At 53.6% G+C, this 22,860-nt stretch overlaps 1 protein-coding gene across 1 annotated transcript; it reads left to right on the forward strand.

The window, feature by feature from the left end:
- Nucleotides 1-1,300: 1,300 nt before the first annotated feature.
- LOC128814993 (proton-coupled amino acid transporter 1-like) lies at nt 1,301-22,176 on the forward strand. The gene is made up of 11 exons (XM_053991356.1): nt 1,301-1,349; nt 4,567-4,714; nt 5,405-5,495; nt 6,093-6,181; nt 6,417-6,512; nt 7,231-7,315; nt 9,369-9,587; nt 9,827-9,925; nt 11,341-11,507; nt 16,437-16,606; nt 19,383-22,176. Exons 2-11 carry the CDS (start codon nt 4,572-4,574, stop codon nt 19,649-19,651), a joined length of 1,428 nt encoding a protein of 475 aa, XP_053847331.1. The 5' UTR covers nt 1,301-1,349; nt 4,567-4,571; the 3' UTR covers nt 19,652-22,176.
- Nucleotides 22,177-22,860: the final 684 nt, after the last annotated feature.

The following is a 22,860-nucleotide window of genomic DNA, read 5'->3' on the forward strand; positions in this document are numbered from 1 at the left end:
ACTCATCTGGGTGACCTTCTATAACCCTGACACCCGCATGGCCCTGCAGGCCTTGCCCCAAGGTACAGCTCTGCTGCAGGGATCACAGAAGCACAGAATCAATTAGCTTGGACAAGATCTCTGTGGTCATGACCTCACTCTGTGAGTCCAACCCGTGACTGAACACCACCATGTCCTCTCCACCATGGTGCTGAGTGCCATGTCCAGTCTTTCCTTAAGCACCTCCAGGGATGGTGACTCCACCATCTCCCTGGGCAGTCTAATCACTCTCTCTGTGAAGAAAGGCTTCCTAACGTCCAACCTAAACATTCCCTGGCGCAGCTTAGTCTTCTTGTCATGTTGAATTGTCAAAACTGAAAATCAGGGACAAAGACTCTCTAACTAGTCAAACTTAGAAAATGGTATGTCTATTACGCAGGAGGGTGGCATGGTGGGGGGGGGGGGGTTTGTCCATGAAATGCGTGACCGCATCACACAAGGATTTTTGCCTTCTATTTATTTCCCAAAATAATGCATATGCACAACCCCAGCACCTCCCATCTCCGCTTTGTATTAAAATGAGGTTATTAGTCCTTCAAGCGTGCGCAATTCTTCTCTTGAATTGGGTCGGTGGTCTCGAACTGGGTCAGTGGTCCCAGGGATGAAGTCAGGAAGGTCTTCGTCAGGTCTCTGTGACCCTCTGGCACGATCTAAGGCCCCCTGCTTCATGATGGATTGACACAGGGTCCAGGTGCTGGGCATTGTTCTACTGCTTTCAATATGTTCCTATAATGGTTCGCTTGCTCCACTTCCTTCTACAAATAAGCTCATAATATAATACTTAGCTTTAGCTGAAGCATCTAATAATTATTAACCTATCGTTGGTGTATTTAACTTCAATATGAATTGGTTCTAACTCTCAGCTAAAATCTTAACCCTTTCAAACTGTAATGTCGGTGGTTGCCTGGGAGCAGAGCCCAGGCACCTGGGCTCCTGGGACGCCACCTGGCTTCACCGTCCTTTCAGGGAGTTCTAGAGAGTGACAAAGCCTCCTCCAGGCCGGAGACCTCAGCTCCCTGACAGGCCGGTGCTCCGGGCCGCTGCCCAGCTCGGTTCCCGTGCCCGGCCGCCCCTCACGGCCCGAGGCGCGGCGCTCCCGCCTTTGCCCACAGCGGCCGCGGGACCCGCCCGCCGCCAGGGGGCGCCGCCGCGCCGCGCCCGGCCCCGCCCGGCCCCGCCCCGCCCGGCCCCGCCCCTCGCCCTCAGCGCTCCCCGCGCGCACGCGCCGCGCTCAGCTGAGCCGCGGTCACGTGACGGCGCGGCCGAGCGAGCGGGCCCGGCGGGGCCGGGCGGTGCGGGGCGGCGGAGAGGTGCGGCACCGGGACCGGGACCGGGACCGGGGGGCTGCCAGCCGCCTGTCAGCCCGCGGCGTGCCCAGGAAGCCGGGGGGCGCGGTGGATGCGCGGGGTCCCGGCAGTGCCGCCGTCCCGCGGGGGTGCTCGGGCAGCCGGGGCGCGCTGAGGGACTCGGGGCTCCGGGGTCTCGTTGGCAGCCCTTGTGCATGGGCGGGCGCTGAGGGCCTGGGGGTCCTGGCAGCTGACATGGGTGCTGGGGGTGCCTGGGGGTGCTGGAGGCTGACACGGGTGTGCCGGGGCGTGCTGGCGATGCCCTGCAGGAATGCTGGCACGCCGTGGGGCTCCTCTGGGAGTGTCCGGGCGTGCCGTGCAGCGCAGGGGGCACAGCCCCCCATGTGAGGTGCTGGGAAGGGGATGCTCTGTGGCACTGGGAGGGTGCAGGGGGCCCTGCAGGCTTCAGCTGTGCTGCTCTGTGGAGGGGCACGGGGCGCTGGGCAGCACAGCCCGGCTGGGGTGGGAGCTGTGGGGTCTGCTGGGGTTTGTGCCCAGCAGCCTCCGTGTGGGCTGTGGGCACCGGGCCATGCTGTGAAACGTTGGAAAGGTGAACCTGAGGGTTCTCTGGAGCTGTGGGAGCACTGGGTAGCACAGGGACAAGAGGACTGATGCTGTGACTGGAGGTGTCAGGTCGGCATGGACATGGTGGCCTGGGGAAGGGGCTTGTCTGTGGGCTCCCTGCGGGCAGGCCAGGGGGATCTGGCAGCGCTGGCTCTCCCTTGTGTCACGCTGAGGTGGGTTATTACAGGTAGTGCTTTGGAAATGAAGGATTTGGCATGCATGGTGGGAAGTGGCAGTGAGTTTTGCTGTGAAGATCACTTTTCCAGAAGATTTCCTGATCTACACACAGCCCCTGCTCAGCTGGGGAGAGCTGTCAGGGTCAGAAACAAGTCACATCTTGCTTTTGGCTTCTGGCATGGGGCTGTCACTGTAAGGGACAAATTGCTGTCACTACCCCCCAGCTTTCCTAATAGGACAAAAATGCTTCTGTGTGTGGGTGGCAAAAAAAGCACATGAAAGTGGCTGAGGAGTTGGGTTTGAAGTGGGAACCAAATGTAGATGTTGCTGCCTTTGTTTCCAATGACAAGGAAATGGTGTAGTGAGTTTTGCTTTGGTTTTAACTGTTTGTCGTGTGGATGAGACAGGTTTTGCAGCTTTTCCTTGTTGGTTGCGGGAGAGCAGAGTGCTCGCTCCCTGCTGCTATGCAACCTTTAATCCAGACACAAGGTAGGCAAGTCACGATGAATGCATTTCCCTGGCTCTTCAAAGCAGAAAGCAGATGGGCCTGCTTGAAAGGGAAGAAAATCCACAGGGAGCAATCAGGCAGAGTGATGTCAGCACATTGTGTTTATCTCGAAGTCACCGCTCTTGGGTACTTTGGATGCTCTGCGGGCCATCTTTGGGAAGGGTACCCATGCCCGACCCAGTCCTGCACCCCCTCTGCCCACTCTCCTTGCCCTCTGCCAGCCCATGGTGTTTGGCAGAGCCTCCCAGGTTTCTCTCCTGCCCCTTGGGCCTGTCACCGATGACAAATAGCTTCTAACGCTTTCCTTGTGTAAACTCCTGCTGCCGCTCTTGCCGGTCCCTGCCTCACTGGATCACCCTGCCTGCGGCGGAGCCGGTTCAGGGCAGGATTACGTGTCCCAGCTGTGAGGGAGGAGGCTGGGCAGGAGTGATGCATGTGCTGCCTTTGGCTCTGGAGTGCCTGCCAGCCAGCCTCACTGCTGCTCCAGAGCCAGGTACTCCATGGGACACACTGCTGCTTCCTGCTGTTGGTGTTGCCTGGTGCCGCAGGAAATACAGCACTGCTGTTGTGGCCTGGATAACTGCTCCAGAGCAGCTGGGATCTGGAGCATCCAGACCTGAGGAAAACCCTTGCTCCCTGTTACACTTCTGATGCCAGGCTGGACCCTCCCAGTGGCTGCAGCTCACCAGGTTTGCAGAGTGGTGCTCTGGGGGTGCAGCAGCCCCCGGGGGGCCCGGGCTGAGCATTCCTGGCACAGCCAGATGTGTTGGTCTGTGCTGAGGTTGCATCTGGCAGGCGCTTGCGTGACTTGGTGGGTTCATGAAGAGCAGGAAACAAGACAGTTTTTTGCAGTAGTAACATTTCTCTGCTGCTTCCTCTTGCTCCCAGTTCTTTACCAGTGTTGGGGAGTGGGATGGGGGAGCACCAGGACTGCTGAGGCAGGTGTGAAGCCTGGGGCACGACAGCCCAGAGGAGCTGTGGGGCAGGGACTGGGTCACCAGTCTGTGGCGCAAGAGCCTTACACATAATTTCCCTGCCTCTGGCACTCCTTCCCAGTGGGTGTTCGGGATACTGGGTGTGGCATGTGTGGGAATTGAACCAGCTGACTGTTTTCCAGACAAAGGCATGAGGTGTGTATCCTTGGTGAGGCTTGTGCTGGTGCTCCTGGCTTGCTGGACACTGTTGGAGTTTCTGTTGGAGCAAGAACTCCAGGCTGTGCAGGTGCCTCATCCTGGGGAAACCTCTTTTTCCCATAGGCACCTCCTTGGCTGTGAAACCTTTGGGGCAGGTGTTTCGCTGTCAGCACATGATCTGTGCTCCTCTCTGATGGGAGTATAATAAGTTTTTGTAAAAATTCTCTTTAATAAAAAGTCTTCAATAAAAAAAAAAAAAAAAGGAAAAGAAAAAAAAAGAGAAGTTAGGAAACTTTTCCTTCCCTGGCAAGAGCAAGCTGTTCCCTTGCAGCACACTGTGTGCGAGTTAAAAGCGGTTACACTTTCCTGGCCCATCCACTTGACAGCCCTAGTCCCGAGTGCCAGAGCAGGGGACACAGTGCCAGCATGTCCCCTCCTACCCCACTGCCTGTGGTGTCACACTCACCACCCTTAGAGCAGGGATACGCAGCTCCTGTGCCCGATATGAATTGGGTCACATCCAGGCTCTGCCTGCAGGATACTGACCCTGTTCTGTCTGGGTGTGCCCAAAACATGGGCACGAGCCTGGAGGAAGAGCCAGTGGGAATGTGCCATGCACCTTTGACCTTAGGACATGCCAACTCTGTGATTGCTTGGGCGGGAGCATGTGCTGTATAAAAGCCCTGGAGGAGACCTTGCTCTGGCAGTGCGAGCCGGTCTCTGTGCACAATGGCTGACCCCAAGGAGCCTGAGAATGGGGCTGTTGAGCTGGGCACCCCTAATGCTGCTGCCCCCACAGGGACCATGTCCACCCGGCGCCTCCGCAGCGAGGACTACAATGACTACAGTTCCACAGATGTCACACCGGAGGGGAGCCCTCCTGATGGCATGAATGGCTTTGCGCACCCCGAGTCCTACCAGCGCTTTGGGGAGACCAATGGGACAACGTGAGTGATGCTTCCCTCTTTCCTGGGCTGGCCTGGCATTGGCGAGGGCAGAGGAGGTCATGGTGGCTCCCTGCTGACTTTGCTAGAGGATGGTGGAACTGTGGTTTTATGGGGAGTTCTCATGAGGGTGCTGAGGGCAGAGCTGTGGTCCGGCATCTCTGGGGTGCTGGCAACAAATGAGCAGCTGCCCCAGTGTAGGTCTTTGCCCTCTGGTGAAGCTGGGCTTGCTGGCAGTGGACAGTGATTGATGCTTTTCCCAGTATTTTCCCATTCCACCTTCATTCCATGAGGAACTCCGGCAAGTAAACAGCATGCCCAGATTCAGAGCCATGTTCTGGGGGCTTCCTTGTGCCCAGGTGTGCAGAGGATGCTGTCTTTGCCTGACAGAGACTGATCCCTTCAACTCAGAGACTTCCTTGTGCGGCTCCTTGGTGCTGGGCTGTGCTTATGCTGGGTTTTGCCATGAAGTTGGTTTTGCAAATGCCCATTCAAAATCTGTTTGTTCAGTCTTTGCTTTCACACCTAGCTTGGTCCCAGCTGGTTGAGGTGGGTTCAGGGGACAGGATCATGAGCTCCATGTGCATTCCCTGCTGCAGTTCAGAGCTACTGTGCACCCTTAACAGGATAAGCTGTGTATAGTGTGGGTGTGGGCACTTGCTGACAGTGACCTCTGCATCTGCTCTCCCTCAGGTGGTACCAGACCCTGATCCATCTGCTGAAGGGGAATATTGGGACGGGGCTGCTGGGGCTGCCTCTAGCTGTGAAGAATGCTGGCATCCTGGTAAGGCAGCTCAGCCCTGCTGTGCTGGAGCTTGTGGGGCAGAGTGACCCCGGGGCACTGGGCAGCTCACATAGCCAGTGTTGGGGGTGTTGGGGCTTGAGTCCCTGCCCAGACACCTCTCAGTGTTTGGTGACTTGCACATGTTTGCACCCCAAGCTCTGTGGCTTTGTTTCGCTGCTGAGACTGTTCCTGCTGCTCCTGCATTGTTGCTGCCTGGTGTGGAGGAGTTCAGTGTGTGAGCTGGGCCTGTGGTTTCCTCTGCTGGGGTCAGGCAGGACGCTGTATCCAGGTCATGACCTCTTCATCACCTGCATAGTAGAGATGTGCAAGATAGTTTGGAAAACAATCCTGGAAGTGCTTTGCTACACCCAAACTACCCCAACTTGCTTCTTTTGCATCATTCCTGCCAAACTCGTAGCTCTGTTGGGTTACTCAGTCCTGGGGGGCTGGTTCCTGGGAGCTGCACCAGAGCTCTGGTTCAGCCTCCAGCAGTGTTTGCACTCACCCAGCCCGTGGAGTTTTGGCTGGAAGTAGAAGGCACGGTGCAGCTCTGCCTTTGGCCATCAGAGTGCAGCCTTCCCTCTCTCTTCCCTGCAGCTGGGTCCTCTGAGCCTGCTGGTGATGGGAGTCGTGGCTGTGCACTGCATGGGCATCCTGGTCAAATGTGCCCATCACTTCTGCAACAGGTAAGGAGCAACTCCCCTTCTCAGCCCTGCAACTCCTACAATTCTTCCCTCTTGCCCAAAAAGCCCTGGGGTTTAACTGAAGCCCCTCAGCAGCAAGTTGCCCATGTCAAATCCTCATGGACATGGGCAACTTCTCTTCTTTTTCACAGGAACTGTTTTCCTTTTAATGTCACTATTTGCCTTGGGAACTAGCAGACAGGGCTGATGTGATGATCCTTCTCCCTTCTTTGGACAGGTTCCAGAAGCAGTTCCTGGACTATGGAGGTGCCGTGATGTATGGGCTGGAGGCAACTCCCAGTGCCTGCCTGAGGACACATGCCATCTGGGGAAGGTACTGCTCCCCTGCCCCAGGCAGGGACTTGTCTTTGAGCCTAGCATGTGCTGCAGTTGGGACAGAAGAGCCTCTGGTCACTGAGCTGTGTCAGCAGATAAGCACAAGTGACATAAAATGCTGTTTGGCTCACCTGCCCTGAGTGCTCAGTGTTCCCCAGAGGGTGATGCTGAGGTCTTTGATCCAGTACTGTCCCCAGACAGATGTGATTTACACTAAATGTGTGGGATAACTAAGTCTCCACAGCATAACAAAGGAGTGAATAGGGTCTTGCAGTGCTGGCCCATCTTGCTAGGCATGGAACGTGTCCAGTGGCTGCTCCCCGCCCTGTGGGTGTCCCACATTGCATCACACAGATCATTGCCCATCGGGACGGGAGCATTCACCTATTCCTGTGTCCAGGGAGTGTTGTCTCCAGCTCTGACAATTCAGCAGCAGACTGGAGATGCTAAACCCAAAAAGGAGACTTTTCTCCTGAGGCTGGTCCTGACCCTGTGGAAGGGATGGGGAGACTGGAGAGCCTGAGATCTGTGAGGTTGGGTGGAGAGAAGGTCCTCTCTGCTGATCACAGAGAAGTGAGTTGGGTGTGCTCTGACCTGTACACCCCAACCTTGGGGAGAGCAGCATCGCTGCGCTCTGCAAGTGCAACCGAAGGCAACCCAAGTGGGCTCTTATTTCTGCCTGATCTGGCTGACAAATGCTCTTCTTTTATTTCCAGGCGTATAGTGGGACTTTTCCTGATCATCACTCAGCTGGGTTTCTGCTGTGTGTACTTTGTCTTTCTGGCGGACAATCTGAAACAGGTTGGACTTACACCTCCTTCATGAGCTGGGGGGATGTGAGAGGGTGTGAAGGTGCTTGGGTTTTTCTTAGCTCTATGTCCTCTGCCCTGTTTTTCCCCAAAGGACTGGTTTCTGTAGGATAAGCTGCTGTGAAAAGTCCACTCCTCTACCCAGATACTTTGGAGGGTTGGTTTTCCTGTTCAAACAGAGCAGGTTTTCCTATGAATCTCTGTGATTTTGCACAGGTGCTGGAGATGTCTGTGTTGCCCAGGAAAAGTGGGGCCATCCTTAGTGAGGGAACAAGAAAGGGATGAAAGCAGAGGGACTGTGCATTTTCTATCCTGTCCCCCTCAGTTAATTGGTTTGTTGGTGTCAATGGTAACGTGTGGGTCCCAGGACTTGCTGTGAACCTCTCTTCTCCCTTCCCTGGATCTGTTTGCATTCCAGTTTCTTTCCTCATCCTGTGGCTCTGAAGCTTAATTACATCTTTAGAGAAAGAGTTTCTTCCTGCCAGGCCTCAGGAGGAAATAAACAGAAACCCTGAACCGCTTGGCTGGCTCCTGTTCTGTAAGAAACTGGGAATAAAGAGTCCCCATTCCCAGCCTCCACCAGCTCAGTGCCTTGCAGGCACTGTTCATCCTTTTTTCCCCCATGTGCTCCTGCTGTGCTCTTGCAGCAGTGGTCTGGTCACTGCCACCATGGCTGTGCTCTTCATCAGCTCTTCAGTCGTGGCCATCAGCTTCAGAGGGGGCTCCTGGGGAGCAGGAGGGGGTCCCTCCAGTGTGAGACTGCTCTTGGAGCAGCAGCTGAGGAGATTCCCAGTGTGAGGTGGCAGGAGGAATAAACAGGTCAACACTGGTGATCCACCAGCTCTGAGAGCAGGAGGGATCAGAGTGTGTACAGGGGCCAGGCTGCTGCTGGCCCCCACCCCTGGGAACAGCACCCTGCCCCACTTCAAGGTGGGCTTCTTTCTCCTCAGCCCCTCACAGCAAAGACTGAAGGCTGTCTCAAGCCTCAGGGGAAATTTGCAAAAACCTGCAAATCCACACCAGTTTTTTAGGCCACAGGTGGGAAACCCCTTGGCTTTGGTTTGGAATTTTTTTGGGTGGGGAGAGAGGAGTGTTGCTTGTTTCTTTTTGTGGTGAGGAATAACATGTTAGGTGGAGAATCATGGTGCAGGTGGTACCTTGGGTGAGGTGCCACTGTGTTGGGCAGGGCTTTGGTTTGGAAGACGGCTTTGGAGCAAGCCATGAAGAGGCAAGGCAGGCTGAGGCTTGAGCAGCACTGTCCCATGGGTGCGTGGCCCTGCACTGTCCTCTCCCACAGAGGATGTTGGTTTACACAGCCTCTCCTCTGGGGCAGGACTCACACTGGAGCAGGTTAAATCAGTTTGCAGACTGCTCTTTGTTTCAGTGACTGGACAGGACCTGGTACCTGAGCCTGCTTGGTCATGGTTGTATTGGTGATTCAGTGAGCCCATGCTCTTGTGAGGAATGGCTCAGCCACCTGGTTGCTGGGCCTGAGCTACCTCTAGAATTGAGCACATGGCCTGGAGTGCCTTTGGAATGAAAGACTCCAAGGAAAGAATGGTTTGTCATGAAGAAAGTGAACTTGAGGGCCAGCAGTAGTTTCCAGATGTCCTTGCATGTGAATGGGGTGCTGGGTAACTGAAGGACTGTGTGACTTGGATAAGAACTTGGTACAACAAGAGGAAAAGGATACCTTTGGAAATAGCACTTAGTGCCTCTTTCCTCTCTTCTCAGCTGACCTCGTGGGCAGTGTAAACATGCAGCCTGTGCTTTCTGCCCTCTGTGTGCCTGGCTGCTGAGTCCTCCTGCTCAGTGTACCTGGGTTCGGGCAGGATTTGCCATAGCCACTCCCACCTCTGCCACCTGCAAGATAACAGGGATTTGCTTCAGAGCTGTCTGAAAACACATGTTGGTTTGTTTTCAATCAGCTAGCTGTGCTTGAAGTGAGCTCTTGGGGTTCTCTGATTCACTGGGATGAGCTGCTAAGATCTGTGGCTTTTAGACCTGTGTGATGGGGTTCACCAGGGCTTCCTGTGCTTCCCCAGGTTGTGTCTGCTGCAAACGGGACCACCAATGACTGCAGCTCAAACAGGACAGTGGTGATGACCCCCACCATGGACTCCCGCCTGTACATGCTTTCCATCCTGCCCTTTGTGGTGCTGCTCACATTTATCCAGAACCTCAAGGTCCTGTCCATCTTCTCCATGCTGGCCAATGTGGCCATGCTTGTCAGTCTTGTAGTGATCTACCAGTACATCGTCAGGGTACGTGTGTATGGCTCCCCTCTCTCATTTCTGTGCTGTCCCATGTTTTGGCAGGTGGAGGGAGCTCGGCAGTGGGGTATTTGGATGCTGTGGGGTACTGCTTGTTCCTGTGGGCATGATGGTTCCCTCTGCTCTGCAGGGCTTTCCCTGCAGCATGGGGCTGTGACAGGGAGGGATGGGAACAGGCCAGGTCTTCCCCGTCCTCCCTGTGTCTGAACTCTACGTGGGCTTTTTTCCAGGATATTCCTGATCCCAGAAACCTGCCTCTAGCAGCAGCCTGGAAGACCTACCCTCTGTTCTTTGGCACTGCAATCTTTGCTTTTGAAGGCATTGGTGTGGTAAGTCTGGGCATGTGGCAGTGGGGCTACTGCACAGGAGGCTCAGCCCTGCTTGGACTTGCTGCAGCACCTGCTCTGCTTTGCAGCTGCAGTTGCAGCTGAACTTCTCTGACAGTAGCCCAAGTTCTGGATGATGCTGTTAACTTTAGCTCCAGGCTATCTCCTGGGTCAAAGTCTGGTGCTTCCCTCTGAGGCTGGAGGAGCACGTGCTCCAAACCTCAGGAGGTTGGTTGCTGCTTTAGAGGTGGCTTCATCTGGCAGTAGATTGGGAATCACACCAGACTCTGCCTTGGGCTCTGCTGGCTGACCTGCAGATGAGGAATTGTCCTGAGTCTTGTTACCAGGCTGGATTCTGAAGTTGCCTAAACGGGAGGCCAAAAAGTGTGGCATGAAAAGATGTGATCCTTCCCTTCCCACCCTGCTGCGGGGGCACCGAGGTCTCCCTTTGGCAGCTGTGTGGCCCCAGCCTGCCCATGCAAATGGGCCTCTCATGCAAGATGCTGTAAATAGACCAACTGTGTCTGTGAAAAAAGCTGGGTGGGTGGGTGGAGAGCTTAATTACTCCCTAAGATGTTGTGGGTTGTTTCCGGGAGCTCCCTTCAAAGGGGAAAAAAATGTTTTCATCTCTTAATATAAGCTGGCTGTGTAAACACAGGGCAGGAGAGGGCCAAATCCGTTACAGGAGGAGTGCTTGCTGAATGCTATGCCCTGGGCAGAGGGTTCTTGCCAGCACTGAGGCACAAATGCTCTCTTCCTCGCGTGACTTGGAGGTGAAGAAGCAAATAAAAGTTTTTCTTGTTCTGCCTCCTCACCAGATCTGCCATTGTCTCTCTTCTTGAAATCAGCACCACCCAAGGACAGCTATAAAATTGTTTGCTGAAGGCCTATATTTAGTGTCAGTAGTATAGAGGTGGGAGAATTACCTCTCCTTGCTCTTTTTATTGTCCTGCCTGGTTGAAATCTATCCAGACAAACTTGCTAGCAGAGGACAGTGTGCCTTGGTCTTTCCAGAATTTGCTGGGGAAAATAGAATGGTGTAAAATAGTGGGCATGGCTGTGCTGTTTTGGGGTACAGAGCATAACACACCCAAGATATGGGGTGGTTGGCATTGCCCCAAGACCCAACACTGGACGCAGCTCCTGCCAAGGGCAGGGAGCAGGTCCTGTCTTTAAGACAAGCGTGTGGATGATCTGTTGGAGACTTGCTATACTCCAATGGGAGCACAGAAATCAGATCTCCAGTATAGTTTTTTTTTTTCAGCTGGATTCTCCAGGCTCCGTGTTGGACTATCCCATCCCCTGGCATGGTGGGCTGTGCTTGACCATGGGGCTGCCCCTCCTGCTTTTTGTTGCTGGGGGCTATAGAGGAACGGGCAACCTGCTGCTCTGTCATCTTCCTCCTCCTCTTCTCCTAGGTGCTGCCTCTGGAAAACAAGATGAAGAACCCCCGTCAGTTCCCAGTCATCCTCTACGTGGGGATGACCATTGTCACCATCCTGTACATCAGCCTGAGTGTCCTGGGGTACCTGCGCTTTGGGACAGACATTCAGGCCAGCATAACACTTAACCTGCCCAACTGCTGGTGAGTCCCTGTGGGCAGTGGAGGGACTAGGGGGTGTGGAATGAGGGGCCCAGATAGGCAGGTGGGAGAGGGGGACCTCACTCCTTATGGGAACTAATGTGGGTGAGCTTGAGGAAGCTTGAGGAACTGTGCCATAGGCAAACTTCAAGGAATTTGGCAAGGATTGTCAGATGCGTGTGGTGGAAGAGGCTTGTTGCTGTAGTGTCTGAGCTGTTGCTGTATTGTCTTGGAGCTCAGGCTGCTTCGTCTGGGTCCCTGGTGGTCCCTGCCTGGGTAGGTGCAGCTCTTGTTTTTTGCTTGGAGCTTTGTGGCATATTTTGGGGCTCATCAGTGCACTGCCTAGCAGATATTGAACACAACCCCCATGCAGCCATACCAGAACATCACTGAATTGTGCAAAACTTCTCTTCTCCAAATGTAGCACGTGAAAAACCAACCCAAAGCTGGGAGCTCCCAGAGGGAGTGAGATGTGACATTTTCATGTGTGGGTTGTGTTCCTTGTTTGCAGCCCTGGAGCTGAAACTCCCACTTCTGGGCTCCATATTGTGCCCGGATGTGGCTCATCTTGAGCCAATGCTTTTCCTATGAGCACTGGTGCCGTGAGGATAACCCTTCCTTCTGTGGGGGCTGAGCTCTGCTGCAGCCTCCCAAACCTGTCTGTCCTCTGAGATGTGGTGAAGCCTCTTGATATGCTCCATGTTTCTGTCTGGGGCCCTCTGGCCTGACCCCATGCCTGCCTGCCTGGAGGGCTTGTTTCTCCTGTTGCCAGGGCTGCAGCAGCTGCCCAAGCTGTGTGCTGGTCTGTCCCTGAGGATGGGTGGCTGCTTAGTGTCATGGCTCCATATTCTTCCACAGGAGAAATGCCATCAGTTTTCTTTGATGGTCTCTGCTGGCTTGAAATCCTGCAAGAGAGCAGAGTGAGACCTGGAGCTGGGAGTGCCTGTTCTCCACATCAGCCCATCCTCTCTGCTCCTAGTAGCACCCAACACCTTGCACTGGGACTCAGTGTCTCACTGTTGGAGTAAATTTGGGCAGGACTCAAGTTTTGAGTCACTGGTGCTTCCACATGCTGTCCTTGCAAAGCTGCGCAGCTGGGACTCTGGAGACAGCAAAGATTTGACAAAAATAGAGCCTGGTTTTGCTTTAACTATTGCTGTTTGGGTTTCTTTTCAGTTTGAGTGCATGGATGTTCATTCATGCTGGGTCTGTGTAGTGACTGCACTGCTGGATGTTGGTGTTGGTGTGGTAGAAGATCCTGCTCCTGCAAGAGCCTTGTCTTGTCCCCTGCAGGCGTTGGGAGCTCTGCCAGGTCCCTGCTCTCAGTGAGGAGGGATGGGGCTGGTGGAAGGATGTGCCTGTGTTGTAGGGAGGTCTGAATCCCACCATGCCAAGCACAGGAGGTGTGAATCCCTTCTACTCAGTAAACTGAAGTACAATGTGAAGGGGATGAGATACTGCTATTTTTCCTTAAGGTGGAAAGCAGGTAATTTCCAGGTTTGGGCTCTGCATGCCACAGTCTGCAATGACATCTGCTGACCTGAAATGCTGCACAGGGGCTTCTGCAGGGAATCTCAGCTCTGTTTGCCCTGAAGAATGACATTCCCTTAGAACAGGTCCTTAGAATGGGATTGCTATTACCTGCTAGGCTACAGAGAGAAGAGTGCAAGTCCATGTTTCTAAAGTATCCACACCTTCTGTCTTTTTTAAAAGTAAACTACTTTTCTGAAAGTGAAGTATTCTAAAGTTACTTTTCTAAAAGTAGCCGTAGGGTTTTTGGATAGTGAGAAGAGAATAGCCCTTTGGAAGCAGTGTCTGGGGAAGCCTGGGCATGTGGCAGGCCAGCTGCAGGGAAGGTGTGTTGTGGTCCTTGTCACTTGACATGCAGGACACCTTGATGCTTGTGCATGTTGCCTCTTGGCAGTGGATGTTGGACTTGGAAATGGGTTATCTCAAGTAAGGGCTGTGATAGTTGAGATAAAGTCTTCACTACCACTCCTGTGGATTAAACCACAGGTGTTGGGTGAAGACTTGCTCTTGAAATGAAAGTCTTGCCCATCCTGCCTCTCCCATGGGTTTTCTTCCTGGCAGTAAAAGGCTGGGCTGTAGGACCTGGTCATAAAGGGCTGTGGGTGAGAAGTCATGGGGTTTGCCTGCAGCCTGGGAGACCAGGCAAGGATTGTGGTGGAGGTGCTGCAGCCTTCCTTAGCTGTAGCCATTGCCTGGAGGTCTCTGGAGCAGATTTGGAGAGTGTTTCAGGAATCGTTGAGTTACAGGGTGACTAAGACTTTCCCAGTCTCGTTTCTCTGAAACCACAGCTTCCTCAAACGAGGAGTGTGTCAGTTCCCAGTGCCCGGGTCTAACCACAGTGTCCAAAACATGGTGCTGCTGTGCGGAAATCCCTTCTTGCCTCCTAGGAAGGGTTGCCTCACTGCAGTATGTGAAGGGTGAAGAAATGCTGTAATGAGGGGGAAGCTGTTGGGCTGCATGTGGCCAGTTGAAGGTAATGACAGAGCTTAAGGTCCCAGGAGAGTATTTCACTTCTTGCAGCCTTTTGGGATGGCCTGGCATGGCAATCTGGCTGAAGCAGGCATTGCTGTGGTTGGCAGAGTGACTCTCCAAGGCCCTGCATGGGCCCCTGTTTTCTGTGGATCAAGGGTAATGCTTGAATTCTTCCTCTCCTTGGTATTTAAAATGCCCTTTGATCTCGTTGTCATGGTTCCTGACCTGTGCAGGACAGGTACACAGTCTTCTGCTGTACTTTTTTTAATAACAACTATTAATCTTGGATTGCTCTGGAGCACTTTATGGCTTTTATGGAATCCCATTTTTGGGAATGCAGTGATAAGATATGCCAGCCATGGGTCAGTGACTCAAGGCTCCTGTGCACACGTGTGGCTGCACGGGCGCACTCTGGACTCTGGAGATAACTTTGTGTTCAGTTTGCCTCTGGAACCTCAAGGTAATTCAGGTTGGAGAGGACACCATGGGATCACTGGGTCCTCTCACGTGCTCACAGAAGGGCCAGCTTAAGTGTTGAGTATCAGTAAGGACAGTGATTCCCTACCAATCCAGGCCCTTCTTCTGGCCCTTAACCATCCTTCGGAGATGCAGCTCTGTCCCATTGCACCTGGTTCTTCTGCTGTGCAACTCCAAGAAGAGCTGTTACTCTCTCCTCCATGCCCTCCTATTAGGCAGTGAAGACATTAATAACATCCCCTTTTAACTTTCTCATCATGCTGAATGCAGCCTCTTTTCTGTACATCATGCTCCAGCCCCAACCATCTTAGTAGCCTGCACTCAACTTGCTCTGCAGAGTAAGTCAGTGTCCTGTCCTGGGAGTATTAGGGCTGGACAAAATACTCAAGATGCACAAGCCCCAAACAAGAAAGTCATCCCTTGATCCCTGTCCTTAACCTCCTGGCTGTGCTTTTGTTAACACAGCCTGCTTTGTAATTGTCCTTCGTCACTGCAGGGTCCTGCTACTGGCTCATGTTCAGTCTGCTGCCCACCAAGACCCCCAAGTCCTGTTCTCCTGGCCCCAGCCCTTGACATGTGTGGGAGTTTGTGTTTGCACTTGAGCTTTGCTTGTGACATCATGTTGTTTTTCCAAGCTGTGTCAGCCATTTCCTCCAATGTGATCTTGCTTGGAATTTGATGAGAATGTGCTCTGGGTCGCTGAAAGCTCATCCAGGTCACTGATGAGGATATTTCCATGATTACCCTTTGGCAAATCCCTGCTGGCTGTTTACTGTCCAGTATGTGCCTGGAAATAGATACCAGGTGGACTTAACCCATATTCCTCTGGGGATTGAGGTGAGGCTGATTAGCCTGCACCTTCTTGAAGGTGGATATTACTCTTCTCCCAAGGCAGCAGGACCTCTGCCTGAGCACCCTCCTCTTTTGAAGGTGATATGGTGGCTTCAGGCTCCTGTTGGCCTCAACCTTGAATACATCTGGACTGGTCCCATAGACTTGTGTAACATTCCATTCACTTAGGTGATCCCTAACTCCATCTGTGGGAAATGTTTGAGACTGCCACTAGTGTTCAAAGCTGTCTTGCGTGGGAATACTTGGATTTTTCTGATTTAAGGCTGTTGTAGAAGGTGGATGCTGAGACCCAGCATACAGAAGGGCACAGGCCCAAAGAGGGTAGAGGGAAGGCAGGAGCCAGATACATTCCTCAGCTTGGATCCACCCCATATTTACCCAAGTAGTATGGCCAGGACCCATGTTTCCTGATGGTTATGTCTTGAGTTGGGGAAGGGTTAGGACGATATGTGAGGTAACCAGATGTTACTTCTCTTTTGGAGAGTTTTTTTTCTGCTGCTGGGAAGCTGAGGGCAGAGATGGGGTGGGAGGTGCCTTTTGGTCACTTGTGATGGGCTCTCTCCTGCAGCCACACTGTAACACTGCAGGATCTGGGACATGGTGAGATTTGACTTGGGGGGAGCCCAAGGTGCTGTTTGCAGCCTGTCTGCACTCTGCCTTCCTTCTGCTCAGCTCAAACTGCTCTTTTAACTCTCTTCCCCCCAAACATGTATCATGCAGCATTCCCAAAATAGCTGCTCTTTTTTGTTTAATGGAGGAGGCTGAGTTGCCTATTGACTTTGCTTTTGGAACATTGTGATGTTCACTCTGCATGGAAGCCCAGACTTATCCCAGCAGTGCTGTCCTCTTCCCTCTCCTCAGAAGCCAAGCAGTAGCTGGAATGTGTAATCATGGCTTCAGCTGATACATGTCTTTGCTGTCTCTTGCTCAGTGAAGGTCCTTGTGAATTAAATGCATCACCCCTAATTTTCTAAGAGTGTTCAGGCGTTGAGACCTCTAGCTCACAAAAGTCCTTGCAGAGCATTCCCCTTCTGCTTTCTACTGTTGATGTTGCAGGGGCTGGAGCAAGAGCCTGTCTCACTGTGTCCTTGTCCTTTGCAGGCTGTACCAAGCTGTCAAGCTGCTCTTCTCCTTCGGGATTTTCTTCACCTACGCCGTGCAGTTCTACGTGCCTGCCGAGATCATCATCCCTCCCCTCGTGGCCCGGGTGTCGGAGCGCTGGGGCTGGCTGGTCAACCTGCTCCTCAGGGTGGCCCTGGTCTGTGTGACCTGTGAGTACAAACCACCTTGTCTGACTTTCCCTGTGATGCTGTGGCACCTCCTTCCCACTGAGCCTTCACCCCTCACCCCAGTACCTTTGACCCTGCTGGTCAAGCCCTCACAGCTGGTAGTTCCTGGGCCTGGCTAATACAAACCAGTGTGTCAAGTGGCCTCCAAGGAGCAGCAGCAGTGGTCCTTTGCCCCCTCTGTGTGGGACCAGTCTTCTCAGTGGAGGAGTAGTAAACTGCATTGTTTAGAAGTGGCAGACCCCCATGGAGCCTCAGGCCTGGGGATGGCAGTTTTGTGGGATGTTGAGTCCTACCAGGGTTTGCATGAAACACCCAGCACAGGGTTCAGTGCCAGGGCAGCCTAGCCTAGAGGCTGTTTTCTGTAGGCAGTGTACAGCCAGGCTTCTCATGCCTGTGGGATGGGGACAGGACTTCAAAAGAGTCACTGAGTGTGAGGGATGGGCTGTTCTTGTGCCACACACTCATTGCAGTGCAGAACACAACAGGAGACAGCTGACAGGGGTAGGTGACCCATAACCAGAGCTCTGGTGTGCTGCAGTGTAGAGTGTACTGCTGGGCAGGTGTGCCTGGAGCAGCCCCACAGGGTCCCTTCCCTTCATGGTGTGTGGTGCCTGTAGTGAGGTTTTGTTGGAACAGGCTCCTGGCTCTAGCCTGGTGGACCTTAGGGAAAGGTGTGGAGCGAATCAGGTGGTATCTGATTTTGGCTGGCTTTGATTCCTGAAGACTAAATGCTTGCTGTTGTCAGCACAGCTGAGATGCTTAACTGAGCTCCCTGGCGTCCCCTGCTGAAAAGGAGCTTTGCTCCATGGGTTGATGCTGCTGATACACCAGAGTTGAGCATCAGGGACCTGGCCGTGTGTCCCAGCTGGCTTTGGTTTGGCTTTGAGAGGAGCATGGAGCTAACTCAGGAGTGGTGGAGCTGGCTGAGAGCAGGGTGCTGCTGTTTCTGCTTCTCACTAATGAAAGGCTAGAAGCACTGCATTAACAGAGGTGGGCAAGGTCCATCTCCTCTGTGCTGAGTTCCTGAAACCTTGATGTCCTCAGAGGGTGCAGGGATGAAATCCTGCCATGTTGGGCGATATGCTCTGGCCACCCTTGTGCTGTGAGCGAACTTGGAACTTGCTTGTGGGGTTGGAGCCTCTCCTGGAGGGTGTTGGGCTGTGCCAAACCATGGAAGTGAAGGCTTGGAGAGATGGGATGGCTTTAGGCATCAGCTGTACCCTCCTATTTGGGGGTAGGGAGGCAGCAGAGGTGTTGGTGGAAGGATGCAGGTTCCTTTGTACCTCCTCCCCTCACCCTTCCATGTAAGGGATCTCTGTGGCTCCTGCTGACGATAAAAGCGATTAGGGGGGTTTCATGAATATTCATTGGATCATTGTGTGGCTGCACAACAAGCCCCTACCACGGCTTTGGCTCCCAAAAAGAGGATGCAATCTGGTGTATGGGTGTCTTTCAAGCTTAAACTTCAAAACCAGCATGCTTAAAACCCCTTTGAATTAATACCTGCAGAAATCAGACGTTTCCCCGGAGGCTGAGGACTGCAGCTGGTGCTTCAAATCTGCTTGTTTTAGAGGGGAGTTAATAATTTTGTTTACTTTTGAGTCCAAAGAGCAGTGTGGGGTGGGCTGAGGATGCTGTTGGAGGGGAGCTGCTCTGCTCTCCTCAGAGGCTGCTGGAGCAGGGATGCTGCTTGCAGCAGTCACCTGGCAGAGCACTCCTTTGGCTCTGTTCAGGGCTGAGCACCAGGATAAACTGGCTCAGGACCTTTGTTGCTGTTTCCCTTGGTGAAGGGATGGTTTATCTCTAGGCTTATCCAGATGACAGCAGTGATGCAGTGGTGGCACAGTCAGTCTCCCAAAATTTCCTTCTTCTGCAGTTCTATGGGTGATCTTTGGCTTAGGGAGGCTCCAACAGCCTCTCTTGCCTGTAGCTGATGAACAGGGAAAGAACAAATCCCCCCAGTAAGGAGCCCTGAGATGTCCCTTCTCCACAGGGGCTGCACCTGCCATGGCTCTGGGTGTCTCCTGTTTCTAAGCAGAAAAGCTTTCAAAGCAATAAACCAATTTATTTCTCTAGGTCACTGGTTAACTACTGAAGTCTGCTTTGCTTGCAGAGGGTTCTCTTGTGTTGTGCAGAGCTCTGGTGACATCCCTCTGTCCCCTTCTGGTGCCATGCAGGAGGAGGAGCAGGAATATCCCGAGCTCACACTGCTAAGCTCAAGCTGTCAGGAGTCTCTCAGGGGGATTTTCCTTGGCTGCAGTTTTCACCTAACAAATGAGTCCTAACAAATGTTCTCCCCCGGGCTGTGCCGTGGGTGTGCTGCTGCTGGAGCAACTCTAAACACACGCAAACCACAGGGATTGATTTGGGGTGGGGGGAGATGCCTTTTTCTTCCCTTCTCCTGCTTTTATGGGGTTTCTGAGGCTTTATGGCTCCCCAGGTGTGGGGATCAGGAGTGCTGGCTCGCACAGGGGGGTCGGGAATGCTGGCAGCCAGCGGCACCTATCCTGCTCAGCCCTGCAGCTGGCTTTGGTGGCACCCAGGGCGACAAAAAGGCTTGTTAATTTAACAGCTTAATTGCTTCTTGGGGAGGAGTTGCCGTAAAAATATGCAGCCTTGTCTTCTGCCAGGGAGGAGGGCAGAGGTGTGAGTCAGCAGTGGCATCCCTGGGTGGGGTTTTGCTAGCTTTGACACGGGGCGGGGCTTCTCTGCCATCGGGGAGGTGGCAGCATTGATGTTGTGTCCGTTCTTTCTCCAGGCGTGCTGGCCGTCCTCATCCCGCGCCTGGACCTCGTCATCTCCCTGGTGGGCTCCATCAGCAGCAGCGCCCTGGCTCTCATCTTCCCCCCGCTGCTGGAGATTGCCACCTACTACTCCGAGGGCATGCACCCCCTCGTCATTGCCAAGGACATCGCCATCAGCCTCTTCGGCTTCGTGGGCTTCGTGGTGGGGACGTACGAGGCGCTGGTGGAGCTGGTGGCACCCGCGGCCACCGTGGTGAACGCCACCACTGTCCTGGTGCAGTGACCACCCCCTCGCCCCGCTGGCCCCTCTGGATGCTGAGCTGGGGGTGCATGGACACCGGGCACTGCTCTCCTGGGAACGGCCTCCCCTCTCCTCTTGGGAAGCGTGGAGGGTTTGGTCTGTGAGGGGACGGGGCTGCCGAGCACTGCGGCCGCCCAGCTGCAGCAGGATCCTGCCCTGGGCTCTGTCTGGAAGGTGGGATCCAGGCTGGGGCAGTGCCTTCCCTGGGGGCTCTTCGGGCAGGTGGTAGAGCAAAACAGTTCTCTGTAAATAGGCACTTTGAGAGGTGAGGAATCCCAGGGATGTCGATTTTATTATATTTTATTATTTTTTAAAATCCCAAAATCCCAACCTTTCCATATTTCCCTTGTCCCTTCAGTCAGGGCAGGGAACAGGGACTACTCTTTTTTGTGCCAGTTTGATTTTTTTTTTTTTTCTTTCCCTGAGCACTTTATTTTTACAGCAACAGACAAACCTCAGCTTAGATTAGAGAGCGTGGAGCTCCCTCCTCACCTTGGCTTTTTGGGGAGGGTGGGCAGAGTATGAGGTGTGGAGCATGCTGGGGCCCATAGCTCTCTCAGTGGGATCCCCATCTGTGGGCACTGGCTCCTGCAGTGCTTCAGCTCTGTTTCCAGCTGCCTTGAGCGGGAAGTCTGAGCAGGCCCAGGAGTTGGGCACTGGGCATGGCACCTCCCTGGCCTGGGAGGGTTTGCTGACCCTGGCCCACGCTTTCAGTAGTGACACTTCTTTATCCCCATCCAGCCTACAACCCAATGCTTGGCTTTCAGAAGCTTTACGAACTGAGGTGTGTGGGGAGCAAACAGGCTCTGCCATAACGAGGGGCTGAGCTGGTCCCCTCTGGGTGGCATGGGGTGTCCCCAGGGGTCACCACACACTGCCCACACGCCACAAGAATACATCACCTTGTTTACAGTGCCTGAGCTGGCCCTGGCACGCTCCGCCTGCATCTGCAGGCTGATACTGAATGTCAACTCACACACAAAAACTCCATAATATTTCTGGTTTTAACCCTTCTTCTCTTGGTTTTATTCCCTCTGCATCCTCTGCTTCCACCCAGCTCCTCTCCTCCTGTAGGATGCAAATCCCTGGCACTTCTCCCTGTGCTCCTGTTGCTTCTTTTGTCATGGCTGGTGCATGCCTGGTGGGGATGGTCCTGTGGTGCTGCTGCTTTCCTTTCTCTGAGAGCCCAGCTTCCTCCCTAGAGACTGTCCTTGCCTTTCTGCTGGATTTCTACCTTTTAAGACAAGGGAGCAAATGCATCCTCCACAGGACAGGTCAAACTCCTGCCTGCTAACACAGCATCTCCCAAATGCCAGCTCTCTCTGGAGAGCCTTCGTCCCTCATCCCACTGCAGCCATGTCTCCCTGGGGTTGGGCAAAGGCTGCTGGTCGTGGGACAGGAGGCTGAGTACAGCACCAGTGGGCTGTGTTGCCATCTTTGGTGGAGGGTGAGGTTTGCGGTTATTTTCGGTGTTTGACCGGGTTCTGTGAGGAGAAGGCTGTGTGGGGCAGTGTCCCTGCAGCCTGCCTCTGCCTGGCTGCTGCTTGTGTCTGCACTGTGCCCCTTTGCTGGCAGTTCTGGGTGCCACATGCCACGTGGACCCGTGGCCAGGTGTGGGGTGGGTCTGTGCCATGTCTCTGCCCCTTTCCAGCCCCTCTTCTGCTCTCTGCATCTCTTGGGGCTCACCTCATCTCGTCCAAGGCTGTGCTGGGCAAGGTTTTGGCATGACCAGCATCGCTTGGTCAGGAGCAGAGCAAAGCTTTAACTCAAATCCTCCCTCTGGAGGGCACCATGGGGATAGAGAGGAAGTACCAAGGGCTGGGAGGGGGCTCCAGGGCATGACACAGGCGGGACAAGTGCAATATTCATGTCCATCTCTGTGTACTGACCCCAGTGTGGCCCCTGGGGTTGGGTTTGAGTCAGAATTGTCAAGCAGAGGAGGGAGTGCTGTGAGGAGCAGGGGATGTGTGATGCCTCCCCTTGCCCTGCTAGCAGTGCACTCGAAGAAGGCTGGCCACATTTTAGGGACAGCTGTGTGCCAAGGCATGTCCCCAGCCTGGCACTGGGCATCAGTGGGTTTGCTGATGAGGCTCCTGGCATCCAAACTCACTTTGCAAGCAGCGGTGAAGACGTCATTTCAAGGGGGCTAGGATATCACAGAAGCATTAAATGGGTTTTGCAGCTCTTCCCCTTTATTGGGGTGAGCAGGGGTGTTTGAAGATGGGGTGACTTGTGCTGGTGACACATGTGGTGTGAGGGGCTCTGCTGAGCCAGGGGAGCTGGTGCAGGACCCGATGGACACGAAAACTTGACACTTGTGTATCGTAGGCTGCTCAGTAACCAAGAAACTTGTCTGTGTAAATATAGCAATGGTCACGTCCACGTCTCGTGCCTATGGATATTGTCAGTGTACAGCACAGGTGCCTGCCCAGCAGGAAAGCTGGTGCTGCACCTGAATCATGTATCTTACTTTAATCAATAAATATAATCTATTTTTTATGTGTAAAGGCTTTGGGAGTGTGGATTTTTTTCCCAAAAGAAGGAGAGCAGGTGATGTGGAGCCCAGCAGGCAGCCAGGATCCCATCCTGTGCTGCTCCCATCCCCACACAGCACACAGGATTTCCCCTCCTAGTGAGTGTTTCAAATAAAAGTGTTCCAGCTTTGCTGCTTGGAAAATTTAATTTTTCTTTTGACCTCATTTGTGCAAGTAGGTCGTGGGCAGAGCTTATGGGCTTGTAGGGCTGAGCTTTTCTCTGCCTCACCAAAGCTAGGCCTTAGTTTCTCATCTCCCTGTTTATGTCAAAAGTGGGGCTGCAGCTGAAAAAAAAGGAGCCTGGCATGTGAAAAAAGATGGGGGATCCTGAGCTGCTGCAGATCCACCCTAGAGATCAAAGGAGCAAAAGTCAGCCCACACTGGGAGGCTGCCAGCACTGCTGCAGCTTGGCTTATCCTCATTGCTGAATAATTCATGCCATTGCAGTGTGTCATTACAGGGCTGTTGGGAAATCAGTGCTATAAAAAGTTCATCTTTAGAAACTCTGGCAGATTTTTTTTTTCTTAAACCAGGAGGCTTTTGCAGGCTGATGGGGACTGTGGATCTGAGGTCAGCTGAATGACAGGGCAGGAGGCACACTGAGCACAGGCACTCCTGGTGCTTCAGGGTATTCCTGACTCTGGAGCATCACCATGG

The sequence above is a fragment of the Vidua macroura genome, chromosome 15 (genome assembly GCF_024509145.1).
Source record: "Vidua macroura isolate BioBank_ID:100142 chromosome 15, ASM2450914v1, whole genome shotgun sequence".
NCBI lineage: Eukaryota > Metazoa > Chordata > Aves > Passeriformes > Viduidae > Vidua > Vidua macroura.